The sequence below is a fragment of the Carassius gibelio genome, chromosome B1 (assembly GCF_023724105.1).
Source record: "Carassius gibelio isolate Cgi1373 ecotype wild population from Czech Republic chromosome B1, carGib1.2-hapl.c, whole genome shotgun sequence".
Taxonomy (NCBI): domain Eukaryota; kingdom Metazoa; phylum Chordata; class Actinopteri; order Cypriniformes; family Cyprinidae; genus Carassius; species Carassius gibelio.
Window position 1 is genome coordinate 32,796,515 of NC_068396.1, and position 24,781 is coordinate 32,821,295.

At 37.1% G+C, this 24,781-nt stretch overlaps 1 protein-coding gene and 1 long non-coding RNA gene across 2 annotated transcripts; one reads left to right on the forward strand and one right to left on the reverse strand.

Moving 5' to 3' along the window:
- Positions 1-1,524: 1,524 nt before the first annotated feature.
- On the reverse strand, positions 1,525-5,045 carry LOC127949578 (uncharacterized). Its single transcript, XR_008152370.1, has 2 exons — positions 4,868-5,045; positions 1,525-3,136 (listed from the first exon to the last, which is right to left on the reverse strand). It is a non-coding gene; the product is annotated as an uncharacterized LOC127949578 (long non-coding RNA).
- Positions 5,046-5,085: 40 nt separating this feature from the next.
- On the forward strand, positions 5,086-8,991 carry LOC127949468 (cytochrome P450 3A30-like). The gene is made up of 13 exons (XM_052546804.1): positions 5,086-5,274; positions 5,487-5,580; positions 5,784-5,836; positions 6,153-6,252; positions 6,570-6,683; positions 6,815-6,903; positions 7,098-7,246; positions 7,327-7,457; positions 7,541-7,628; positions 7,696-7,856; positions 7,930-8,156; positions 8,269-8,431; positions 8,513-8,991. Exons 1-13 carry the CDS (start codon positions 5,204-5,206, stop codon positions 8,627-8,629), a joined length of 1,557 nt encoding a protein of 518 aa, XP_052402764.1. The 5' UTR covers positions 5,086-5,203; the 3' UTR covers positions 8,630-8,991.
- Positions 8,992-24,781: the final 15,790 nt, after the last annotated feature.

Sequence of the window (24,781 nt, forward strand, 5' to 3'; positions counted from 1 at the left end):
GAAAGCTCTTCTGATGCGGCGTTTGACTTTAAACAGAGCTTCTCTCCTCCATCACTCATCTTCATCTGGAATAACATCACTATCTATCTGTCTATCACTCAGAGAACACTCAGTCTGTAAGACATTGGTCTGAATCTGATATATTAGTAATTGATCAATTATTGAATTCTGCCGGACAGCTTTTGAGTATTAATAAACTGTGTCACATTGAAATGTCATATTTCTGCTAAAGATTATTCTGTTGTCATGAACTCTATCTCTGTAAAAAGACAGTCTCTGTTCATAAATCACGGCTCTTGTGTAACACAGCAGGAAGTAAAGTTTGAAAACATTTAGTTTTAGATCAGTTTGATTTACTTCATGATAACTGCAGCAAGCAGATAGATCTAGATAAGATATAGTTAGATCTGTTTGGTAATATCTCTTCTTCATCATCTGAACTTGTTTGGGTTAATACTGTATGTTTCCTTTATTTGAGAGGGAATATTTTGGGGAGTTGTTACAAATAAAACGAAAAGAAGTGTCCTTTAAAACTACTCCCAGAACATATCCTGCTAAAGAAAAGAGTGTTTTCATCTGGATATAGATTACAACTGTTCTTTCTGTAATTGTAAAAAAGAAATTATTATGCTTTTATTTTTTGAATGTCTCTGTTCATCTTAGTTTTGGTCTGAAATGTCACAAAGTGTTAAAATTAACTGCACCCTAGTCTTACATTTATCATTTGTTTTACTTCATTCAAATAAACACGTCTTTTCTAAAGGGAACATATTTATTATTGCTTGGTTCTCTTTTATTATTAAAATGTTATATTCGTCAAACTAAACGGATTAACTGTTGAGAATCTATAAAGTCTTTAAAAGACTGTAAATCTCTGCTTAATTTAACATATGCCTGAGATGCCCATTTTTTTATTTATTATTTTTTTATTATTATTATTATGAAGAACTTGCTTTTGAATTTTGTAATTTTCGGAGTTCAATCTAAAAAATAAAAGAAAACAGAATAAAAATGTTTGGATATGTCGATGGCTCATTGCTGGGGGTCGATGATCTCTCTAAACCTGTGAGTCAGATCGAACCAGTGAACCAAAGTCTGTGGTTTACTTGATCTTGGATCAGTTTCAGCAATTTGTAGACATTTTAACAAGCAAATAAAAGGATGAGAAGTAGTTAATAATCTCTTTCTGGCCTATGGCCTATATATATGGTGACCCATACTCAGAATTTGTGCTCTGAATTTAACCCATCCGACGTGCACACACACACACACACACACACACACACACAGCAGTGTTCATCATTTATGCTGCGGCGCCCGGGGAGCAGTTGGGGGTTCGATGCCTTGCTCGAGGGCACCTCAGTCGTGGTATTGAAGGTGGAGGGAGAACTGTTCATGCACTCCCCCCACCCAAAATTCCTGCCGGCCCGGGACTCGAACTCACAACCTTTCGATTGGGAGTCCGACTCTCTAATCATTAGGCCACGACTTCTCTTAAACTTAAATTAATATAAAAAACACATATTATTCAGGCATTTCATATTTAATGGTATTTGATTATATATTATAATTATATTTATTGCATTTCATGTATTATAATTTCAAAAATACATTTTTTTATGGTTTTGAAAAGCTGTTATGCATGTTTTGGTATGATCCAAGATGGCAGAAACTATCAGTTTATCATCTGCTGCAGCCTTAGTAGCTACAGCTTCAGTTTGTTGAACCAACCGACTGTCATCGGCTACAGCCAAAGTTGCTTCTATCTTTGGGTGGTTATCTGTTTAAAGTATCAGCTGCATCTTCCACAGTTGGACTTATCGTCTGCTACGGCATCAGCTTCCCGTCACTGGTCTGGTCGTCAGTTGCCTTAGCTGCTGCTTTCTCCACCACCGCACTTCTCGTCTGCTAAGGTCTCAGCTGGTTTTATGCTGGAATTGTCATCATAACACTGTTTTGTAGCACATTTTTTAGTACATGCATTCACAGAAAAAAAAAACTTACTTCTGTGTTGAAAAATAAGGTGGACATTCATTAACTAATTATCAGCAAAACAGTAAAAAAAAAAGAAAAAAATGATAATAATAGTATGTTTTAATGTTTGTATATTCACTAATCCTTAATACTTTTAAGTACCCCATAATTAGCATAGCAATGTAGGTGACTTTTCATGTGTGGCAGATCGGAGGATTGTCTGGGAAACCTGTTTGGAAACAGTCATTATTAAGGTCAGATTACAGTTGTTGCATGAATGACATATAGGTCACCTGTATCGTCTAACAGGTTGTTTCCCACATTCCCAGGAGAACATGCCCAGACCATACCTGTCAATTTTGGATTTGAAAATAAGGGAAATTTTCCAGCGCCCATTGTGAGCAGTCCCACCACCCCAACAAAGCTCCAGTATCCCTTACATTTTAAGACAGGTGTTATAGCCCAAATGAAAACACAAAAGGGTATATATGAAGAGCATTTATTTAAAGGCTTATTTGCATATTTTCTGTTAATTTAACATTGCTTGTTTTTACATTTACATTTTATTTTAATTCCACACATTCTTTTCATTTCATATTGCTTTTCTTTTACAGTTTTTCTTTTCATTTCACAACTTTTCTTTTACTCTTTTAGTGAGTTGTTGTACCAATTTGTTGCAGACTTTGCATTCTTTAAAAAAGTAAAATCGCTGTCCCATTTATCACGGTATTTACACATGGGTTTTGGTTTTTTGGCAGGTGTGCCTTCACTCTCTATCGTAGCATCCATTATCCGTCTCTAGGCTACTACAGGTGGGAGTTATCGCGAGACTAGTGACAGAGCTCAGATTGGGAATGTTTTTATTATTATTATTTTATTAATAACGCAAGTAAAAAAAATAAATAAATAAAAATACGGGAGATTTACGGGAAAATACTAATACGGGAGGACGGCGGGAAAGAACGGTAAAATACGTGACTTTCCCGGCCAAAACGGGATACTTGACAGGTATGGCCCAGACCTGCCCCGGGAACAACTGCATACTCATAAACACGCAACCTGAGAGCTGTAAAACACAAGCCCTTCACTCCTCCTCCATTCTTCTGCACGGAGCGGGAAAATAATTTCCTCAATGAGGGCCGGTGTCAGTGGACTCTGGTTTCTGTTTGCACAATCAAATACAGTTTAGAGAGAAAAACAGAGCATCTAAAACAGTCCCACACAGCAAAATCCCCAGTGTTAATTTAACACTCTTGAGTGTGGACTCATATAAACACTGAAGCAGTGTTAAAAGTAACACTGAAGCAGAGTTGAAGTTAATGAGATAATTAAGAAGTTAATTGAGTTATGATTGACCATTATTGAAGACACCTGATGTTAACAAGCAGAATCACCAACTGAGAAAATCACAATTTGTGTGTCACCATTATAGTGGTCAATGTTTGCTTTAGTTGGGATCTTGACCCTTTAGTTATTAACTTTAGATATTGTGTGTCTGTGGTGGCTGAATTATATCATACAGACAGACCACAGCAAAGGCAATCATGTGTGCCATTGATTGTGGTTTGAGCTATTTGTTATAGAGTTACCTGAATGCCTGAGTTTAAGTTTCTTTACTGCATACATATATTAAGTGAAAAAGAAAACTAAGCAACCCAGCATTTCTGACATAGTATGACATGTTTTTAATAGTTAGTTCGACGTAAAAAAAAGTAAGCTTTTGTTTGGACACACAGACATCAGAAATCAGCGTGAGCATCACAACAACGGTGACCATCAAAAAAGCATGTTGTAGCCAATAAAAACTCATCCATGGCTCCCATCATGCATTGCGGCATGAATAAATTATGAGCTGAACTGTCTTTTTAACTTTTTATTCTAACTATATTTTATTTTTGCTGTTTCTATGTTCATTTTTTTGTATCTAGTTTTGTGATGTTCAGAGTTGGTCTGTTGATCTGAATATGTTGTTTGTCACCATTGTTGAGATTCATACGTTGATTATTTTTATCTGTGTGTGCCTAAAATTAGAATTCTTTACTAAAAAAAAATCAGGATCACTTGCAAGAGATACCTACAAAATGTATAGAAAATACAGATTTTTTCATTGTGGAATCAAAGCTATGACAATCAATAATGGAAGTTTTACTTTGAGAAAACACTGTGAATGAGTTCAGTGATTCATGTCAAACAACGATTACATTAAAACCTAATCATGAACACGCGATGATTTTTGCTCTTGGTTTGACATACAAACTTTAAAAATAAAAAGTTACAAGCCAAGATCCCAACTAAAGCAAACACTGACCACTATAATGGTGATACACAAATTGTGATTTTCTCGTTTGTGATTCTGCTTGTTAACATCAGGTGTCTTCAATAATGGTCAATCATAACTCAATTAACTTCTTAATTATCTCATTAACTTCAACTCTGCTTCAGTGTTACTTTTAACACTGCTTCAGTGTTTATATGAGTCCACACTCAGAGTGTTAAATTAACTCTGGGGATTGTTAAATTAACACTGGGGATTTTGCTGTGCAGGAGCCACTGGATCACATTGCTGGTTTCTATGATTGATGGAGAACTGTGAACCCCTGAATATGCTATGTTAACATACGGCCAAAGCAAATGAGTTATGAAATTAATTCATGTACACATGCTAATCTTATCAAGCTGACTCTATAGAGTAAGTGCACAACACCATGATGTCATGTGCGTGTCAAAACCTCATCGCTGTCAGTGACTGATTGACAGAAGCTGAAAACATGAACATTACCCAAGAAAGAGGAGCCACACACTAAAACACAGACTTATTTGGTTTAAAAAGACTCATGCTAAATATACCACACTCCTAATTCAGGTTAAAGAGATGAAATAAATATTTACTCACAGCAATGCATCTGTGAACGCAGTCCCGAACATCTGAATCCAGATCCAGATTTACGAAATTACATCAAATTTGACCAATCTATGTGGTTATGTAACAGAATAAATCATGTTTGAGCTGTGTTTGGTAGCTGTTAGACTAGTCCTGGTGGTTTATGTAACCATGATGGTGCTGCTGTGGTTTGATGAACAGAAGTGAGTGTGTTCAGAGGTGAGCGTGACGCTGTGGGAGGGTTTGTGAGGCTCTTCTCCACTAGTTAATATGTAATCTGAGAGCAGAATAAAGCTGCTGCTGCTGCTCGCTGCCAGTGTTTAGTCTGAGCGTCCCGGAGCAGGAACCATGAGCTACGGTCTGTTCTTCTCTGCTGAAACATGGGCTCTGCTCATACTGTTTGTGACACTTCTGTTCATGTAAGTGATGCTCTCTTCAACTGAAGAACTAGTTCTAGGTCTGGAATCTTAATAAGAATGAGTCAGTAAGTAATGAGTTTGAAGAATTACAGTCGTCTTCTGTCAAAGGTCTAACAGTTTAAAAACTCAAAGCAATCAGTAGCAAAAATCTACTGTTGTGAATGAATTAATATCTGTCTAAAATATTCATTTGGTTCTGATGTCATTTCCAGATATGGATCCTGGCCTCATGGTTACTTCAAGAAGCTGGGGATCCCGGGGCCAAAACCTCTGCCATTTTTCGGAACCATGCTGGAATATAGAAAGGTGTGATATTGTGTTAAACTGAGCTTTAGACACATTTGGATGTTGATGATCTTCAGTTCAGATCTGCTCGCGTTATTGAAGGAATGTGATGTGAATCTGGATGTTGTTACTTCAGCTTCACTTCTTTTCATAGTCCTCTCACAGTGTTTCTTTGATGACTCTTTAGATTCGTCTCTAAATGTGAACACATCTGCTATTTTCAGGGGTTTTACAACTTTGATATGGAGTGTTTCAAGAAGTACGGACGAGTCTGGGGGTGAGTGTGAGACTATGAAGCCTCACAGATCAGTCTCAAAGAATCTCTTCAGAATATCTGACAAAAAATGAAACAGAACTGATTCAGATGACGACAGTTAATACACTTAATGTCAAATATGACTGAAGGTTTAACAGTCTTTATGACATCATTGACAAGCTTCATAGGATCTGTAATGAAGACTCAGAGAACACAATGATGGTCATTACAAGATACTAAATGTCAATCAACTGTTCAAACTCTGGTGAAGTGATGATTATAATGAACTGAATGATTGTTCTCAATTTGATGTTAATATTGCTTGTGGTTCTGGCAGTATTTACGATGCGAGGCAGCCTGTTCTGTGCATCATGGACCTATCCATCATCAAAACCATCCTGGTTAAAGAATGCTACTCTCTCTTCACCAACAGAAGGGTAAAATCATCTTCATCTGAAATTAAATCAGCCTCGTCAAATACTGATTTGATCTGCATTGAACGTAGAGTGATGGACCTTGATGATGGTCAAAAAGGAAAGGTTATATTTGATTACAAAGCTAGAAAATGCAAAAGTTTTGCAAGCAATTGTTTTCAATCACCGTGTCCACTTTGGGGCTCTAAAAATTAAAGAGGGATTTGAGCAGAAAATTAGATTCTTTCTAATAATAATAAATCTGCATGACTGGGATGTTTTAGGGCCGCTGGAACAGTATGTCTTTGTGTTTCATCTGGGTTTGTTCTCTGAACCGGCAGAATTTACGTCTGAACGGGCCGCTGTATGACGCCGTGTCCATCGTTGAAGATGACGACTGGAGGAGGATCCGCAGCGTCCTCTCGCCCTCCTTCACCAGCGGGAGGTTAAAGGAGGTGCGTGAGTCTGGAGTCACTCACACATACATAATAATGGCACAGAAAAACTGTCAGTCACCTGTGTGTGATGGAGATGGTTTGAGATAATGATGATGATAATGATGATATACTGGCGATCCTCCCTCTAGATGTTCGGTATCATGAAGACTCACTCTCACACTCTGGTTGATAATCTGGGGAAAACAGCAACGCGAGGAGAAGCTGTAGATGTTAAAGAGTGAGACGCACATTCAAGATTCTTACATAACATCACATATGGCCTGTTGTTATCTTAATAGATAAGAATAGAGTTGCAATAATATCACTGTAATTACAGACCAAAGGTGTTTAGATGCCATTCACTATTTATAGAGAATATAGGTTATAAGTTTATCAGATGGCAATATCTCTCTGTGGTCTGAATGTGTTCAGGTTCTTCGGGGCGTACAGTATGGATGTGGTGACCAGCACAGCGTTCAGCGTCGACATCGACTCCCTCAACAACCCTAAAGACCCATTTGTGACCAACATCAAGAAAATGCTGAAGTTTGACTTTCTGAACCCTCTGTTCCTGTTCACAGGTAAACAGCTCAACTAGTTCTGTCAGTTCAACAGTGTTTAGTGTAGGAAATGTTGTGACCTTTTTCAATGTCTTCCCCAGCTTTATTTCCTTTCATCATCCCTGTCCTGGACAAAATGGATTATGCCTTCTTCCCGACATCTGTGACAGATTACTTCTACGCTGCCTTAAAGAAGATCAAGTCCGAAAGAGTGGCCAAGGACCACAAGAAGGTACGACAAACACTTCACGCGAACAGACAGATGTGAGCCTTTAAATGAAGCTGTCACCAGAGCATGTTTCTCACTTCCTGCAGAAGCGAGTGGACTTCCTGCAGCTGATGGTCGACTCTCAGACAGAAGGGAAAACTGAGCATGGAAGCAGCGAGGAACACCCAGAGAAAGGTAAAGCATCTCAGAATGATCTTGTGCTGTATTTGAAGAAACATTCCTCACACAGTGTCCTGTGCAGGTCTGAGTGACCACGAGATCCTCTCACAGTCCATGATCTTCATCTTCGCCGGGTACGAGACCAGCAGCAGCACTCTGTCCTTCTTCTTCTACAATCTGGCAACCAACCCAGAGGCCATGAAGAAACTGCAGAAGGAGATCGACCAGACCTTCCCTAATAAGGTAGAGCTCGGAGAACTGAGTGAATTTGTACATGAGAAGAGTTTGAGAGGTTAAGCTCTGAACTGTGTTGAAGGCTCTGGTGGATTATGAAGGTGTCATGAACATGGAGTATCTGGATGCGGCTCTGAATGAGTCTCAGCGGCTCTTCCCCGTTGGTGGTCGACTTGAGCGGGTCTGTAAGAAAACGGTGGACATCAACGGCCTCCTTATCCCTAAAGACATGGTGGTGATGATCCCCACATACGTCCTCCACAGAGACCCAGATTATTGGAGCGACCCGGAGAGCTTCAAACCCGAGAGGTCAGGAACCACAAAACACAGCTCTGTAGAGAACTAGAGCCAGATAAACACAGAGTTCACACTGAAACCTAGCATCTCAGTGCTTGTGTCAATGCTTCTGCTTCATTCCCAGGTTCACTAAAGACAACAAGGAGTCGATCGACCCCTACATGTACATGCCCTTCGGTCTGGGGCCCAGGAACTGCATCGGGATGAGGTTTGCTCAGGTGACCATGAAGCTGGCCATCGTGGAGATCCTGCAGAGGTTCGACGTCTCAGTGTGTGACGAGACTCAGGTGAGCAGACGGATCCTCCACACTGTCTCACAGGATGACTGCAGTTATTAACTCATGCTCACCTTCTCTTTCTCTTCACAGGTTCCTCTGGAGCTTGGCATCAGCGGTTTCCTTTCTTCCAAAGAGCCCATTAAACTCAAGCTCAAGCCTCGGAAGTTTTCCCTCTCAGAAGATATTTGTAACAACAAAACATCGTAGAGCAGCTCCTGAACCACCATTCATCTGCTGTTTGCTTCTCTTTCAGTCCGAGGAGGAGGTTTGATCTGTCTTTTAAAATGTAAAAATAGATGTAGTCTCTAGTCTTCAGTGAAGAGGAGGATTCTCTGGTCTTTCGGACTCAGACTGAGAGTTCGGTAACATGCTTTACTTTTTAGACAGATTCTGCTGTCATCTGGGACTTTCTGAGAGTGGAAATGTTGATGCCATAAGATTCATGTTTAGGGGCTTTACTTTGTGATGATTGATAAAACAAATTAGATGAGGTTAACCTTGAAAGAAATTAAATGGAAATATGAAATTAAATGTACCAAATCAATTAAAGTCTGTAGATACTGTACGTATCTGATGTGTGTGATGTCTATTGCTGTATTCACTGTACAACACAACCTTACATTACGGGATTTGCTTGAAATGTGGATTGGTTTAAAGAGACTCTTTTTGAATATGAATCAGAATCAGAAAGAGCTTTATTGTATTGCCAAGTATGATTGTGCATACAAGGAATTTGTTTTAGCAACATAAGCTTCTAGTACACAGAGAAAACAACAACGCAGAGACAAAAACAAATATAATTGTAAATATAAATATTAGGGAAGCGCCAATAGGGGCCAGATACTGAGCTCCTGTACTCGTACCCATTAAAATGCCCTGTTATCAAACGCAGATACCACACAGCATGTGTTAAGTGCTATATTTAGACATAGAAACACAGACAACAGAACAACAGAGAGCAGAATGGAGTTATTAGAGATTAAGGTTGTCAACGTAGAATATATATGCAATGAATATAATGTTAAACATTCAGTATTAATGCCTGTATAGCTGACGTGCTCAAGCTGATAAAGCAAGCTGAGTGGATTGAGCGCACAGTGGCAGAGATGCGTTTGCTTTTTCGAGTGAATATTCAATTAATCACTGGAAAGTTTGTAGCTCAGTCAGATATGTCAAAAAACAAGTAAGTAAAACAATGTAAAAGTTGCTTAATGGTAGGGAGAGAGAGAATTTAAACAAACATTTATTTCACAACTTCTACACTTTCAAAACAATTCTAATACAATAATGACTCAAACAAAATTGACAATGGGATCAATCATTGTAACAAACAAGAAAAATATAAAAGTTCATCAACAACAGAGCAAATTGCATCATTGTAACACCACTGAACCATCATCAAGTCTTTAATCATCTTATAAAATTTAAAATCATCCCACACTCTTGCTTTTATCTGATTTTTACAAATAGGTACTTCACATCCTTCTGACCATTCCAATTTTATTCCTCAAGCATTTTTGCTTCTCCCATAATGACATTTTATCTTGTTTTTTTGCAGCATTTCGATATCCAAGAATAAAACTCTGAACAGTAAAAATTGTATCTAATTTACCAAACAACAATGTAAGAAAATCAAATAAATAGCACAATCTTGTACACTCCATAAAACTGAAAGATTGTCTCTTTTTACCACAGAAAGGACATAGATTACAAATATTAGGGTTAATAACATAATTATAATTAATAATTCCTTACATTTATATAGCGCTTTTCTAGACACTCAAAGCGCTTACATGGTCAGGGGCTATCTCCTCATCCACCACCAGTGTGCAGCATCCACCTGGATGATGCGACGGCAGCCATAGTGCGCCAGAACGCCCACCACACACACAGCAAAATCCCCAGTGTTAATTTAACACTCTGTGGACTCATATAAACACTGAAGCAGTGTTAAAAGTAAAACTGAAGCAGAGTTGAAGTTAATGAGATAATTATGAAGTTAACTGAGTTATGATTGAGCATTATTGAAGACACCTGATGTTAACAAGCAGAATCACCAAACGAGAAAATCACAATTTGTGTGTCACCATTATAGTGGTCAGTGTTTGCTTTAGTTGGGATCTTGAACCTTCAGTAATTTGCTTTAGATTTTGTGTCGATGTGGTAACTGAGTTATAACATGCAGACAGACCAGAGATAAGCCAATCATGTGGTATTGATTGTGGTTTGAACTAATTGTCATGGAGTGACCTGAATGCCTGAGTTCAGGTTTCTTTACGGTGTACTTAAATTAGGTGGATAAAAAAAGTGATCCAGCATTTTTGCTATAATATGAGAAGTTTCCAAAAGTTAGTTCGACATAAAGAAAGAGTTCTTTAGTTTAGACACACAGACATCAAAGATCAGTGTGAGCATCAAAAAAGCATGTTGTAGCCATTAAAAACTCAGCCATGGCTCCCATCATGCATTGTGGCATGAATAAATTATGAGCTGTCTTTTTAACTTTTTATTCTAACTATATTTTATTTTTGCTGTTTTTATGTGAATTTTTAGTATGTAGTTTCTAAATCTTCAGAGTAGATTTGTTTATCTGAATATGCTGTTTGTCACCATTGTTGAGATTCATACGCTGATTCTTGTTATCTGTGTGTGCCTACAATAAAGAATCTTTAATAAAAAAAAAATCAGAATCACAAGAAATGCCTGCAAAATGTATAGAAAATGCAGACTCTTTCATTGTGGAATTAAAGCTGTTATAATCAATAATGACCAATAAGAAGAGAAGAGACTGTAAATGAGTTCAGTGATTAAGGTCAAGCAACAATTACATTAAAACATAATCATAATCACCAGATGATTTTTGTTCTTGGCTTGACACACAAATTTGAAAATTAAAAAGTTACAAGCCAAGATCCCAACTAAAGCAAACACTGACCACTATAATGGTGACACACAAATTGTGATTTTCTCGGTTGGTGATTCTGCTTGTTAACATCAGGTGTCTTCAATAATGCTCAATCATAACTCAATTAACTTCTTAATTATCTCATTAACTTCAACTCTGCTTCAGTGTTACTTTTAACACTGCTTCAGTGTTTATATGTGTCCACACTCAGAGTGTTAAATTAGCACTGGGGATTTTGCTGTGCACCAGCTTACTGGTGGAGAGGAGACAGAGTGATGAAGCCAATCAGCAGATATGGGGATTGTTAGGAGGCTATGATGGTCAGAGGCCAATGGGTGAATCTGGCCAGGATGCCAAGGTCACACCTCTACTCTTTTTTGAAAGACATCCTGGGATTTTTAATGACCACAGAGAGTCAGGACCTCGGTTTAACGTCTCATCCGAAGGACGGTGCTTGTTGACAGTATAGTGTCCCCATTACTACACTGGGGCGCTAGGACCCACACAGACCACAGGGTGAGCACCCCCGCTGGCCTCACTAGCACCTCTTCCAGCAGCAACCTAGTTTTCTCAGGAGGTCTCCCATCCAGATACTGACCAGGCTCAGCCCTGCTTAGCTTCAGTGGGCAACCGGTCTTGGGCTCCAGGGTGATATGGCTGCTGTCGAACATGCCCAAAAGAACTGTGTAAAATTCCACCACTATTATGCCATATCTAGAATTACTCCTTCCTCCCCTCTGGAGGGTCCTGTTTGTCATAGGTAAAGCTGAACTACTGTTTGTTAAACTTTATTTGTTATGCTTTCAAGCACGCAAAGCACAGCAGCCATTTTGGGTGTCCACTAGAGGTCTCGCTTCCCCATATCGTCACCCCACTTCTGGGACTGCATTGCAAACTAGCCTTTATCTGGACTAATCACCATTCATTGCACACAGCTGTCCCCACTCGCATTGTTAGCACCTATCTTTGTATACCCAGTTTGTTTCTGTCATTGTTATGGAGTCCTTGTCTCATGTCACCCAGTTATTTTGTGTTTCCTTGTCAATGTTCATGTTTCTTGTTTTGGACTGCTCACCTGGATTTTGGCATTTTCCTGGCTGGATATATGATTTTGGATTACCCTAATAAACACTGCTATTGGATCTAACTGTTTGTGTGTGTTCCGTGACAGAAGGACTCCATCACACCTAGATCCAGCGGTGTGGGATTTTGAATCCTTTCCCCAGCCGCCATGTAGGAGTGGAGGAGGAGACTCCTGAGGTGGGTGACCTGGCTCAAGTGTTTTGGAGCATAGCAGTAGGGCTGGATTATAATGATGCAGCATTGAAGGAAATTTTTAATTACTGCCTTGATGACCCTCTGCCTCAGTGGGAAATGAAGGGGCTTGAAATCCTGGACTTTTGGTGCTTCCCCAAATACCTACACCATCGTAATCTATGGGATACATCGACCAAACCCGTTTCCCAAAACACGATGGTCAACTCTACGCCTGTGCCTCCAGACATGATGGCCGACGCTACACCTGTGTCTCCAGAAAAGATGGCCACCAAGATGGCCGCCATCCCAGCGCCACTGTACAAGATGGCCACCAGCTCAGCACCACAAAGTCAAGCCACAGTTGATCTTTATGAGTCCAGTCTAATCGCTACCAATATTCCAGAACTTTATCACGTCTCAACAGATCATCCAGAATCTCATCACATCCTGTCTGTTGCACCCAGCAGTGTTCTCTCAGCCTGTTGTGTTGCTGTCAAGGAGACCGTTACTGCTGTGGAACCTCCAGAGATGGCAGAAACCACTGCAGAACCTTTGCAGGTGTCAGTAGTACCCATCCATGAACTCTCATCGTGTCCTGTCATGGCTATGGAGGCAGTCTATGAACTCATTGCCTGTCTTGTGACGGCCACGGAGACCATCCATGAACTCACCGCCTGCCCTGTCACGGTTATGGAGGCTGTTTGGTAACTCCCTAATCCCCTCATCATGACCACAAAGTCCGCCATTAACCTGTTCATGTTCTCTGTTTTAGTCCAGAAATCAACTGAAGATAAAAGAAGACATTAAATCTCTCAAGATCTCAGCAGAGGAGGATTTAACAACTCCACAAATAGCTTTACCAGCTTCACTTATTACTAACCAGACTGACTTTATTTCTGTTAGATATCTACAAAAGTTTTTATTGAGAATTAACAGAGGTTTAACTCTAATGTGTTTCACCATAACAGTGATTAGTGTTTTCACTAGTTGGGCTCTTAACTCTTATTGTATATTTTGTCTTTTTTTGGCCATTCTGACAGTGTGTTTGTTAAACACATTTGCAGCTTCAAAGAAAACTAGAGTGACATGACATCAAGTGACAGCTATTATCTGTTGATGATTTTCTAATCATCATAAAGTATGCAGGTTCATTTATGCTCTTTTTAATCTAAAAATTGTTTCGTTAATATACTCACATCACAAACCATGTGTTTCTGCAGCATGAGATACTGCAGTATTATAACAATCAGTTAAAATCTTTAAACAAACATGAGCTCAAAAAACTTAACCTATGACACGCGCACACACACAGATATAAACAATCAGCACATGAATCTCAAAAATGGTGACAATCAAAAATATTTAGATAAACTGATCAATTCAGAACTTCATTGAAAAGCTACTAAGTCACAACAAAAACAACAACAAAAAATATAAGCAAATATTAAGATTTAAACAAAATAACAGGAAAATTCAGCTGCATAATTTATTCATGTTGCAATGCATGCTGGGAGTTGTGTACTATGCTAGTACCCAGCATGCATTGCAGCAAGGTACATTTCATTGTCACCATTGTTGAGATTCATGTGCTGATTGTTGATGTCTGTGTGTGTAATCATAGATTGACTTTTTCCCATGCTTGTTAAAATCTTCTGACTTATTGTTGTAATATTGCTGGATCTCATGCTGCAAAAACACATGGTCTGTGATGTGAATATATTAATGAAATAATTGTTAGATAAAAAGTAAATCAGCCTGTTTCATGAAGATTATAAAATCACCAACAGATAACCACCATCACCTGACCTCAAGTCTCTTTAGTTTTCTTTGAGGCCACAAATGTGTTTAACAAACACACCGTCACAGCAGCTACAAAAGACAGAATAAGAGTTACAGAATAAGAGCACAACTAATGGAAACACTGATCACTGTTATGGTGACACACATTAGAGTTAAACCTCTGTTAATTCTCAATAAAAAACTTTTGTAGATGTCTAGCAGAAATAAAGTCAGTCTGGTTAGTAATAAGTGAAGCTGGTAAAGCTGTTTGTGGAGTTGTTTAATCCTCCTCTGCTGAGATCTTGAGAGATTTAATGTCTTCTTTTATCTGCAGTTGATTTCATCTAAGATTGTAGCTGAAGTCAGTTGTAGTTCTTATGTTTCCGCTTATCTGTTTTTCTCTTTTCTTTCCTTCAGTGATTCTGCTTGTTAACAGGCTTAATAAGGCTGAAATTACTTCATATTTAATATATACACAGATTTGGTGGCTCAGATAAGGTCCTGGTTAATTTCTTTACTCTTGGCTGACATGTGGCATTGCTATGGCCTGCTTGTGGCTCAAATCTGGCAAACAGGAGCAGTGGGCCAGATCATCTTTCCACGTGTGCCAGATGTGGGCCGGATCTGGGCCGACACAATGTTGCTATGTGGGACAATGAAATCTTGATCCAGAAAGACTGTCCACATAGTCGTTTGTGCGCTATTCAACAGTCTCCTGTGGAAATGCTGTGACATCCATCGCCATATTAATTTCTCCTGATTCAATCTCTAATGCAGCCACTTCCAGAATCTTAGCTTCTTTTGCTGCCGCTGCAAACTCCTTTTTATGCTGTAGAGACAACAGTTCAGATTCCAATTAAGCCTTTTCCAGCAGTACTTCTTTCTCTCTTTGGACAAATGTTGTACGTGGTCTTACTGTTTCCGCTTTACCCTTTCGAAAAATAAGTTTATTCAAGTGTGCTATTAGTATACTTCTTTTAAACTAAAAATAGGAAAGTATACTTTTAGTTTACTTTTTATGTACTTCTCAGAAATGCTCTTTATGTACTTCTCAGAAATATACTTGATTTATACTTACAAAAAGTCTAAATATATTGAGCTCTACTCCTAGAATCTGTGTTTTCCTTGTTTTATGGTAGACGGTGCTAGTATGCATCTTCTGTACAAAATTTTAAAACTACACAAGTGAAGAAGAAAAAACACTATCCAGCAGGCACAGTACATCAATGTGATGTCAGGAAGATGTTGGATTCCAACTAATCCAGCGTCAGTCAGACGTCATATTTTGGTTAAAAATTAAAGTCGAGTTGATGTCTAAACCCAACTTTGTTTGACGTCAAACTCCGACATCAGACAGACGTTGAATTTTAGTTGGAATAAGCACCACACTGCAAAAATTGGTGAAATGCATGGCAGCACATTAAATATCTCAAGATCTCAGCAGAGGAGGATTAAACAACTCCACAAACAGCATTACCAGCTTCACGTATTACTAACCAGACTGACTTTATTTCTGTCAGACGTCTACAAAAGCTCTTATTGAAAATAACAGGGTTTTAACTCTAATGTTTAATTTCCATAAGAGCATAACAGTTAAACACCATAACAGTGATTAGTGTTTCCATTAGTTGAGCTCTTAACACTTATTATATGTTTTGGTTATTGTGGCTGGTGTGACAGTTTGTTTGTTGAGCACATTTGCAGCATCAAAAAAAGCTAAAGTGACATGAGATCAAGTGATGGCTGTTACCTGTTAATGGTTTTATAATAATCATGAAATTACCTGATTTGCTGATGTTTTTTAATCTAACAATTATGTTGTTCCATTAGTACATTCATATTACAAACCCTGTGTTTCTGCCACATGAGATCTAGCGGTATTATAACAATCAGTTAAAATCTTTTAACAAACATGAGCTCAAAAACCTACGGTGACAACCTACGGTGACAAACACAGACATCAACAAACAGTGTATAAATCTCAACAATAGTGTCATGCTTCATGCAGCAATGCATGCTGGGAGCCATGTGTTTTATACTATGGTGGCTCCCAGCATGCATTGCTGGATGAAGCATGTCACCATTGTTGAGATTCATATACTGATTATTGATGTCTATGTGTCTCGAAAGCTTTATCTCCCCAAAATGTATTTAAAAATAAAAATTAAGAATGTTTGATCTGAGGGAAGAAAGTATTGTCTCTTGAATAGTGTTCATTAATAATAAATAACCACTTTGGGTCAATGATGATAAAAATAATTTTCCTCAATCATTTTTCTTCATGATGATGAAAACTATATCAGCTTATCTTTGTTTATGGCTCTTTTTATAACAAATTACGTGTTTTGGTAAACACTATTTACAGGAACCACAAACCCACTAAGTCAATAGTCAAACTACCCAACTAAAGAAAACACTGATCACAATAATGGTGACCAAATATTTTCAAATAAAACATCAACATCTAAACCTCACACTGTAAAAAATTGTGCCGTTAAATAACAGTAATTTACTGGCAGCAGGGGTGCATTCTGTGCATTCTGGGTAATTTTTATCGTTTTCGAGAAGGTACACTGTTAAAAATTGCTGTAAAAAACGGCCAAATTTCGACAGTAACATACTGTTTTTCATTAAAACAGTGCATTCTGGGTAATATACATCGTTTTCGCGAAGGTAGCCTGCTGCTATATATCGTAAATTAACAACGTTCAAAGTCGACACTCAGCGGCTGTGTTTCAAATCACACCCTACACCCTCATTCACTATTCCCTACATGAGTTTACTAATATAGTCCACCTGACAGAGAGAATGAAAACTAATGAGTGAATTCAGAGTGTTGACTTTGAACGTTCCTTTTTTTTTGTCTTTTTTTCCCGCTATAACAGGTTCCAAAAATGCATTGTTACAGCATGTAAAAAAAAAAAAAAAATACATAGTTGTTTTAAAGTCACATTCAAGAGCCCAACTAAAGTAAACACTGATCTCCATCATGGTAGTGAAAAAAAAACACCTAAACCTATTTAACTCTCTATAAGATCTTCTGTAGACATCTTACAGAAATAAAGTCAGTCTGGTTAGTAATGTGAATCTGGTGAAGCTGTTTTATGAGTTGTTTAATCAGATCTTGAGAGATTTTATGAATTATTTTATTTCAGTTGATTTCATCTAAGGCAGTGGCTCAAGTCAGTTGTATTCCTTATGTTTCTCTTTCCTTTAGTAATTCTGTTTGTTAATAGCAGGTGTTCATCACTCATGCTCAATCATCAATTAATCACATAATTATGTCATTAACTTCACTAATTCAGTGTTACTCAAACACTCTGTAGTGTGCACACATTATTAAGTCTTCATTTAAAACTGAGGATTTTGTTGTGGGTATTAAAGGGTTAAAAATTTAATATGAAGAAAAAACAGCATGAAACATAATTTAACAGTAATAAACTGTAATTAATTTACAGGAAACAAACTGTAGAAAAACTGCTGAAAACCCCTGCTGCCAGTAAATAACTGTTTTTCTACAGTTTGTTGCCATAAATTAATGGTTGCCAGCAAAAAAAAAGTGTTTTTCTACAGTTTGTTGCCATTAAGTCAAGGAAAAACAGTAATATACTTTAAAATGTAAATGTCAGATTTACCAAATGAAAAAAAGTTATGCAAAGTCATACACTAATAATGAGAGTAAATACTGAACTCACACTGTAAAAATTTTTGCCGTTAAATAACAATAATTTTCTGGCAGCAGGGGTGCCAGTAAAGTACTGTTAATTTACAGCTCTTAACCATTAATTTACCACTCTTATTTTTTAACAGTATTTTACCGTAAATTCTACCATGGAAATTAACTCCACTCCCACTGCTTCAAACAGTTCGAGTTTTTAAACTAGCATTCCTACGATGTTAGTACTATGAACATATTTCATTTGAGTCCACTGAGAAGGAATATTTCTTACACTTAATGTGCAGTAATAAAGTAACTAAATCCATGACTTTTACTCAAATCACTGCAGCTCATTGTCAGCTGTATTACACATGTATGTGCTGAAGTACTTAACACAGAGATCACCACTGTATCAGCGACTCCACATTTACTGCCTTTATATAAAGCAGCAGAAAATCAGAATTTGTGGCTCATCATTGACTGAAGCACCGGCTCTACTCTACAGCACAATGGTGAACAACAAAACTACATTAAACTAAACGATCTCTCTTGTGCAAACACACATTAATACAGTCAAGTTCAGTATTTACTCTCATTATCAGTGTATGACTTTGCCTAATTTTTTTTCTATGGATGTTCACAAATATTTTAGTTAAATTAACTTATTTTTCATTTGGTAAATCTGACGTTTACATTTTACAGTATATTACTGTTTTTCCTTGACTTGACGGCAAAAAACTGTAGAAAAACACTTTTTTTTGCTGGCAACCATTAATTTACGGCAAGAAACAGTAGAAAAACAGTTATTTACTGGCAGCAGGGGTGCCAGTAAATAACTGTTTTTCTACAGTTTGTTTCCTGTAAATTAATTACAGTTTATTACTGTTAAATTATGTTTCATTCTGTTTTTTCTTCATCTTAAATCTTTAACCCTTTAAACCCCACAAGAAAATCCTCAGTTTTAAATGAACACTTATAATGTGTGCACACTACAGAGTGTTAGAGTAACACTGATTCAGTGAAATTAATGAAATAATTGGGTTAATAATTGATGATTGAGCATTAGTGATAAACACCTGCAGAATCACTTAAGGAAAGAGAAACACAAGAACTACAAATGACTTCAGCCACAGCCTTAGATGAAATCAACTGAATAAAAGAATACATCAAATCTCTCAAGATCTGATTAAACAACTACTAAAACAGCTTCACCAGATTCACATTACTAACCTGACTGACTTTATTTCTGTCAGATGTCTACAGAAGAACTTATGGAGTGTTAAATAGGTTTAGGTGTTTTTTTCACTACCATGATGGAGATCAGTGTTTACTTTAGTTGGGCTCTTGAACGTGACTTTTTTTTTTTCATGCTGTAACAATGCGCCTTTGGAACCTGTTATAGCAAAACAAAAGTACACAGAAGAAAAAAAATCTTATATTGTTGTTTATAGATTGACAAGAACAAATACTATTATTTCTGATCTAATCCCGTGTCTCTTCTCTTATTGATACTACAGCATGAGAAGGAACACTGCTGAGCCATAAGTTATGAAAGACTGTTAAGAAAATGTCACTCATAATAAAAAAAAAAAAAACCTTTGCTGACATTTAGACAGAAATATCAAGAATCAGCGTATGAATCACAACAACGGTGACAATCCACAAAATAAATGAACAGATCAGTTCTGAACATCACAACACATGCTACTAAAACTTAAAACAAATGCAAAATTATAAGCACATAAGAATTCAAGAAAATAAGTGAACAATTCAGGGGCATAATTTATTCATGCCGCAATGCATGCTGGGAATCATGGATGAGTTTTATCCTGTGCTGGTACCCAGCATGCATTGCATCATGAACCTTTTGATTGTCACCATTGTTGAGATTCATATGCTGATTGTTGATTTCTCTCTTTGAGTGTTGTGGGGACTGCTGCCCGAAATACTTTTTAACTAAAACTAGTTGTTAAATCCATAAATACTGGTTATCACACTACTTTTCAATCTTACTAAATTGAAGTGTCATTCAATCAAATATTTCAACACCAAATTAATATTTGATTATTATAGCAACACTTTAAGTCAGTCTAGTAGATCATGCCTGTTAGAAACAACCATAATCACTTGACTATCAAAATTAATACTGCTGTAACAGATGCATCACAAAGATACAAATACAGCAATAAAACAAAATTTAAAGTGTAAAAGTCAATGGTCAGGAGCCCAACTAAAGCAAACACTGATCTCCACAATGGTGACGCTAAACGAAACAGTAACATTATCATCTAAATCTCTTTAATTCTCAATAAGATCTTTTGATCTCTGTTCTCTGATCTGACAGAAATAATGTCAGTCTGGTTAGTAATGTGTGAAGTTGGTGAAGCTGTTTGTTGATCATTTAAATCTTCAGTTGATTTCATCTAAGGCTGTGGCTGAAGTCAGTTGTATTTCATGTGTTTGTCTTGTTATGTTTTTTTTTCTTCAGTGATTCTACTCATTAACAGCAGCTGTTGATCATTGTCTGAATTCACTCATTAGTGTTCATTCTCTCTGTCAGGTGGACTATATTAGTAAACTCATGTAGGGAATAGTGAATGAGGGTGTAGGGTGTGATTTGAAACACAGCCGCTGAGTGTCGAATTTGAACGTTGTTATTTTACGATATATACACTGTAAAAAAAAATTCTGTTAAATAACAGTAATTTTCTGGCAGCAGGGGTGCCAGTAAAGTACTGTTAATTTACAGCTCTTAACCATTAATTTACCACTCTTATTTTTTAACAGTATTTTACTGTAGATTCTACCATGGAAATTAACTCCACTCCCACTGCTTCAAACAGTTCGAGTTTTTAAACTAGCATTCCCACGATGTTAGTACTTTGAACTTATTTCATTTGAGTCCACTGTGAAGGAATATTTCTTACACTTAATGTGCAGTAATAAAGTAAATAAATACATGACTTTTACTCAAATCACTGCAGCTCATTGTCAGCTATAGCACACATGTATGTGCTGAAGTACTTAACACAGAGATCATCACTGTATCAGCGACTCCACATTTACTGCCTTTATATAAAGCAGCAGAAAATCAGAATTTGTGGCTCATCATTGACTGAAGCACCGGCTCTACTCTCCAGCACAATGGTGAACAACAAAACTACATTAAACTAAACGATCTCTCTTGTTCAAACACACATTAATACAGTCAAGTTCAGTATTTACTCTCATTATCAGTGTATGACTTTGCCTAATTTTTTTTCTATGGATGTTCACAAATATTTTAGTTAAATTAACTTTTTTTTCATTTGGTAAATCTGACGTTTACATTTTACAGTATATTACTGTTTTTCCTTGACTTGACGGCAAAAAACTGTAGAAAAACACTTTTTTTGCTGGCAACCATTAATTTACGGCAAGAAACAGTAGAAAAACAGTTATTTACTGGCAGCAGGGGTGCCAGTAAATAACTGTTTTTCTACAGTTTGTTTCCTGTAAATTAATTACAGTTTATTACTGTTAAATTATGTTTCATTCTGTTTTTTCTTCATCTTAAATCTTTAACCCTTTAAACCCCACAAGAAAATCCTCAGTTTTAAATGAACACTTATAATGTGTGCACACTACAGAGTGTTAGAGTAACACTGAATCAGTGAAGTTAATGAGATAATTCTGTGATTAATTGATGATTGAGCATAAGTGATAAACACCTGCAGAATCACTGAAGGAAAGAGAAACACAAGAACTACAAATGACTTCAGCCACAGCCTTAGATGAAATCAACTGAATAAAAGAATACATCAAATCTCTCAAGATCTGATTAAACAACTCATAAAACAGCTTCACCAGATTCACATTACTAACCAGACTGACTTTATTTCTGTCAGATGTCTACAGAAGAACTTATGGAGAGTTAAATAGGTTTAGGTGTTTTTTCACTACCATGATGGAGATCAGTGTTTACTTTAGTTGGGCTCTTGAACGTGACTTTTCAACAACTAAGGTTTTTTTTTTTTTTTTCATGCTGTAACAATGCGCCTTTGGAACTTGTTATAGCAAAACAAAAATACACAGAAGAAAAAAAAATCTGATATTGTTGTTTATAGATTGACAAAAACAAATACTATTATTTCTGATCTAATCCCGTGTCTCTTCTCTTATTGAATATTGATACTACAGCATGAGAAGGAACACTGCTGAGCCATAAGTTATGAAAGACTGTTAAGAAAATTTCACTCATAATAAAAAAAAAAACCTTTGCTGAAATTTAGACAGAAACATCCACAATCCACAAAATAAATGAACAGATCAATTCTGAACATCACAACACATGCTACTAAAACTTAAAACAAATGCAAAATTATAAGCACATGAGAATTCAAGAAAATAAGTGAACAATTCAGGGGCATAATTTATTCATGCTGCAATGCATGCTGGGAATCATGGATGAGTTTTATCCTGTGCTGGTACCCAGCATGCATTGCATCATGAACCTTTTGATTGTCACCATTGTTGAGATTCATATGCTGATTGTTGATTTCTCTCTTTGAGTGTTGTGGGGACTGCTGCCCGAAATACTTTTTAACTAAAACTAGTCGTTAAATCCATAAATACTCGTTATCACACTACTTTTCAATCTTACAAAATTGAAGTGTCATTCACTCAAATATTTCAACACCAAATTAATATTTGATTATTATAGCAACACTTTAAGCCAGTCTAGTAGATCATGCCTGTTAGAAACAACCATAATCACTTGACTATCAAAATTAATACTGCTGTAACAGATGCATCATAAAGATACAAATACAGCAATAAAACAAAATTTAAAGTGCAAAAGTCAATGGTCAGGAGCCCAACTAAAGCAAACACTGATCTCCACAATGGTGACGCTAAACGAAACAGTAACATTATCATCTAAATCTCTTTAATTCTCAATAAGATCTTTTGATCTCTGTTCTCTGATCTGACAGAAATAAAGTCAGTCTGGTTAGTAATGTGTGAAGTTGGTGAAGCTGTTTGTTGATCATTTAAATCTTCAGTTGATTTCATCTAAGGCTGTGGCTGAAGTCAGTTGTATTTCATGTGTTTGTCTTGTTATGTTTTTTTTTTCTTCAGTGATTCTACTCATTAACAGCAGCTGTTGATCATTGTCTGAATTCTCTCATTAGTGTTCATTCTCTCTGTCAGGTGGACTATATTAGTAAACTCATGTAGGGAATAGTGAATGAGGGTGTAGGGTGTGATTTGAAACACAGCCGCTGAGTGTCGACTTTGAATGTTGTTAATTTACGATATATAGCAGCAGGCTACTTCTCGAAAACGATGAATATTACCCAGAATGCACTGTTTTAATGAAAAACAGTATTTTACTGTCGAAATTTGGCCGTTTTTTTACAGCGATTTTTAACAGTGTACTTCTCGAAAACGATGAATATTACCCAGAATGCACTGTTTAAATGAAAAACAGTATTTTACTGTCGAAATTTGGCCGTTTTTTACAGCGATTTTTAACAGTGCAGCTGTATTAATGTGTTTTCACAAGCGAGATCTGTTAGTTTAATGCGGTTTTGTTGTTCACCATTGTGCTGGAGAGTAGACCCTGTGCTTCAGTCAATGATGTGCCACAATTTCTAATGCTTTATATACAGACGTTGATACAGTGGTGATCTCTGTGTTAAGTACATCAGCACATACATGTGTGCTATAGCTGACAATTAACTGCAGTGGTTAAAGTCATGCATTTAGTTTCTTTACTGCTACACATTAAGTGTTTGCATTTTTATATTAAGAAATATTCCTTCTCAGTGGACTCAAATGGAATAAGTTCATAGTACTAACATCATAGGAATGTTAGCTTTTAAACTCGAACTGCTTGAAGCGGTGGGAGTGGAGTTAATTTCCATGGTATAATTTACGGTAAAATATTTACTGCAGCCCCTGCTGCCAGTAAATTACTGTTATTTAACGGCACAATTTTTTACTGTGTAACTCCACTCCCACTGCTTCGGGTTTAAAAGCTAGCATTCCTATGATGTTAGTACTATGAACTTCTTTCATTTGAGTCCACTGAGAAGTAATATTTCTTAATATAAAACTCCAAACACTTGACAGAGTGTTTAACTAAATGCATGATTTTACTCAAATCACTGCAGCTCACACGTATGTGCTGAAATACTTAAAGGGGGGGTGAAATGCTATTTCATGCATACTGAGTTTTTTACACTGTTAAAGAGTTGGATTCCCATGCTAAACATGGACAAAGTTTCAAAAATTTAAGTTGTACGAGTATGGCTCTGTGTGACGTTAGATGGAGCGGAATTTCCTTATATGGGTCCTGAGGCACTTCTGCCAGAAGAGCGCGCGCTCTCGTATAGCAGAGCACTGAGAGCACAACAGACTTCACTGATCAGAGCGAGAGCGTCGCCAAATGTCACAAAAGAAGTGTGTTTTTGGTTGCCAGGGCAAGACAACCCTGCACAGATTACCAAAAAAAAAAAAAACTGCATTAAGGGACCAGTGGATGGAGTTTATTTTTACAGAGCATCAACGGAGTTGTGCAAGTGTTTTTGTTTGTTCCCTGCATTTCGAAGATGCTTGTTCACAAGGCCCAGTTTGACGACGGATTTGCGTATCGTTTATTTCTTAAGGATGATGCAATCCCAAGGAAAAAGGGTCACGATTGTGTGTTGGAACCACAGGCGGTGAGTAAAACTGCTTCAAATATCTCTGCCACCTTGTTAGTGCGTCCCCTCCCATC

Excerpts from the sequence above, each read along its gene's own strand:
- LOC127949468 (XM_052546804.1), top strand. The coding sequence starts at position 5,204 with ATGAGCTACGGTCTGTTCTTCTCTGCTGAAACATGGGCTCTGCTCATA. Across the intron at positions 5,275-5,486 it reads TTTGTGACACTTCTGTTCAT|ATATGGATCCTGGCCTCATG; the intron begins GTAAGTGATGCT and ends TGTCATTTCCAG. Across the intron at positions 7,247-7,326 it reads CCCTCTGTTCCTGTTCACAG|CTTTATTTCCTTTCATCATC; the intron begins GTAAACAGCTCA and ends TGTCTTCCCCAG.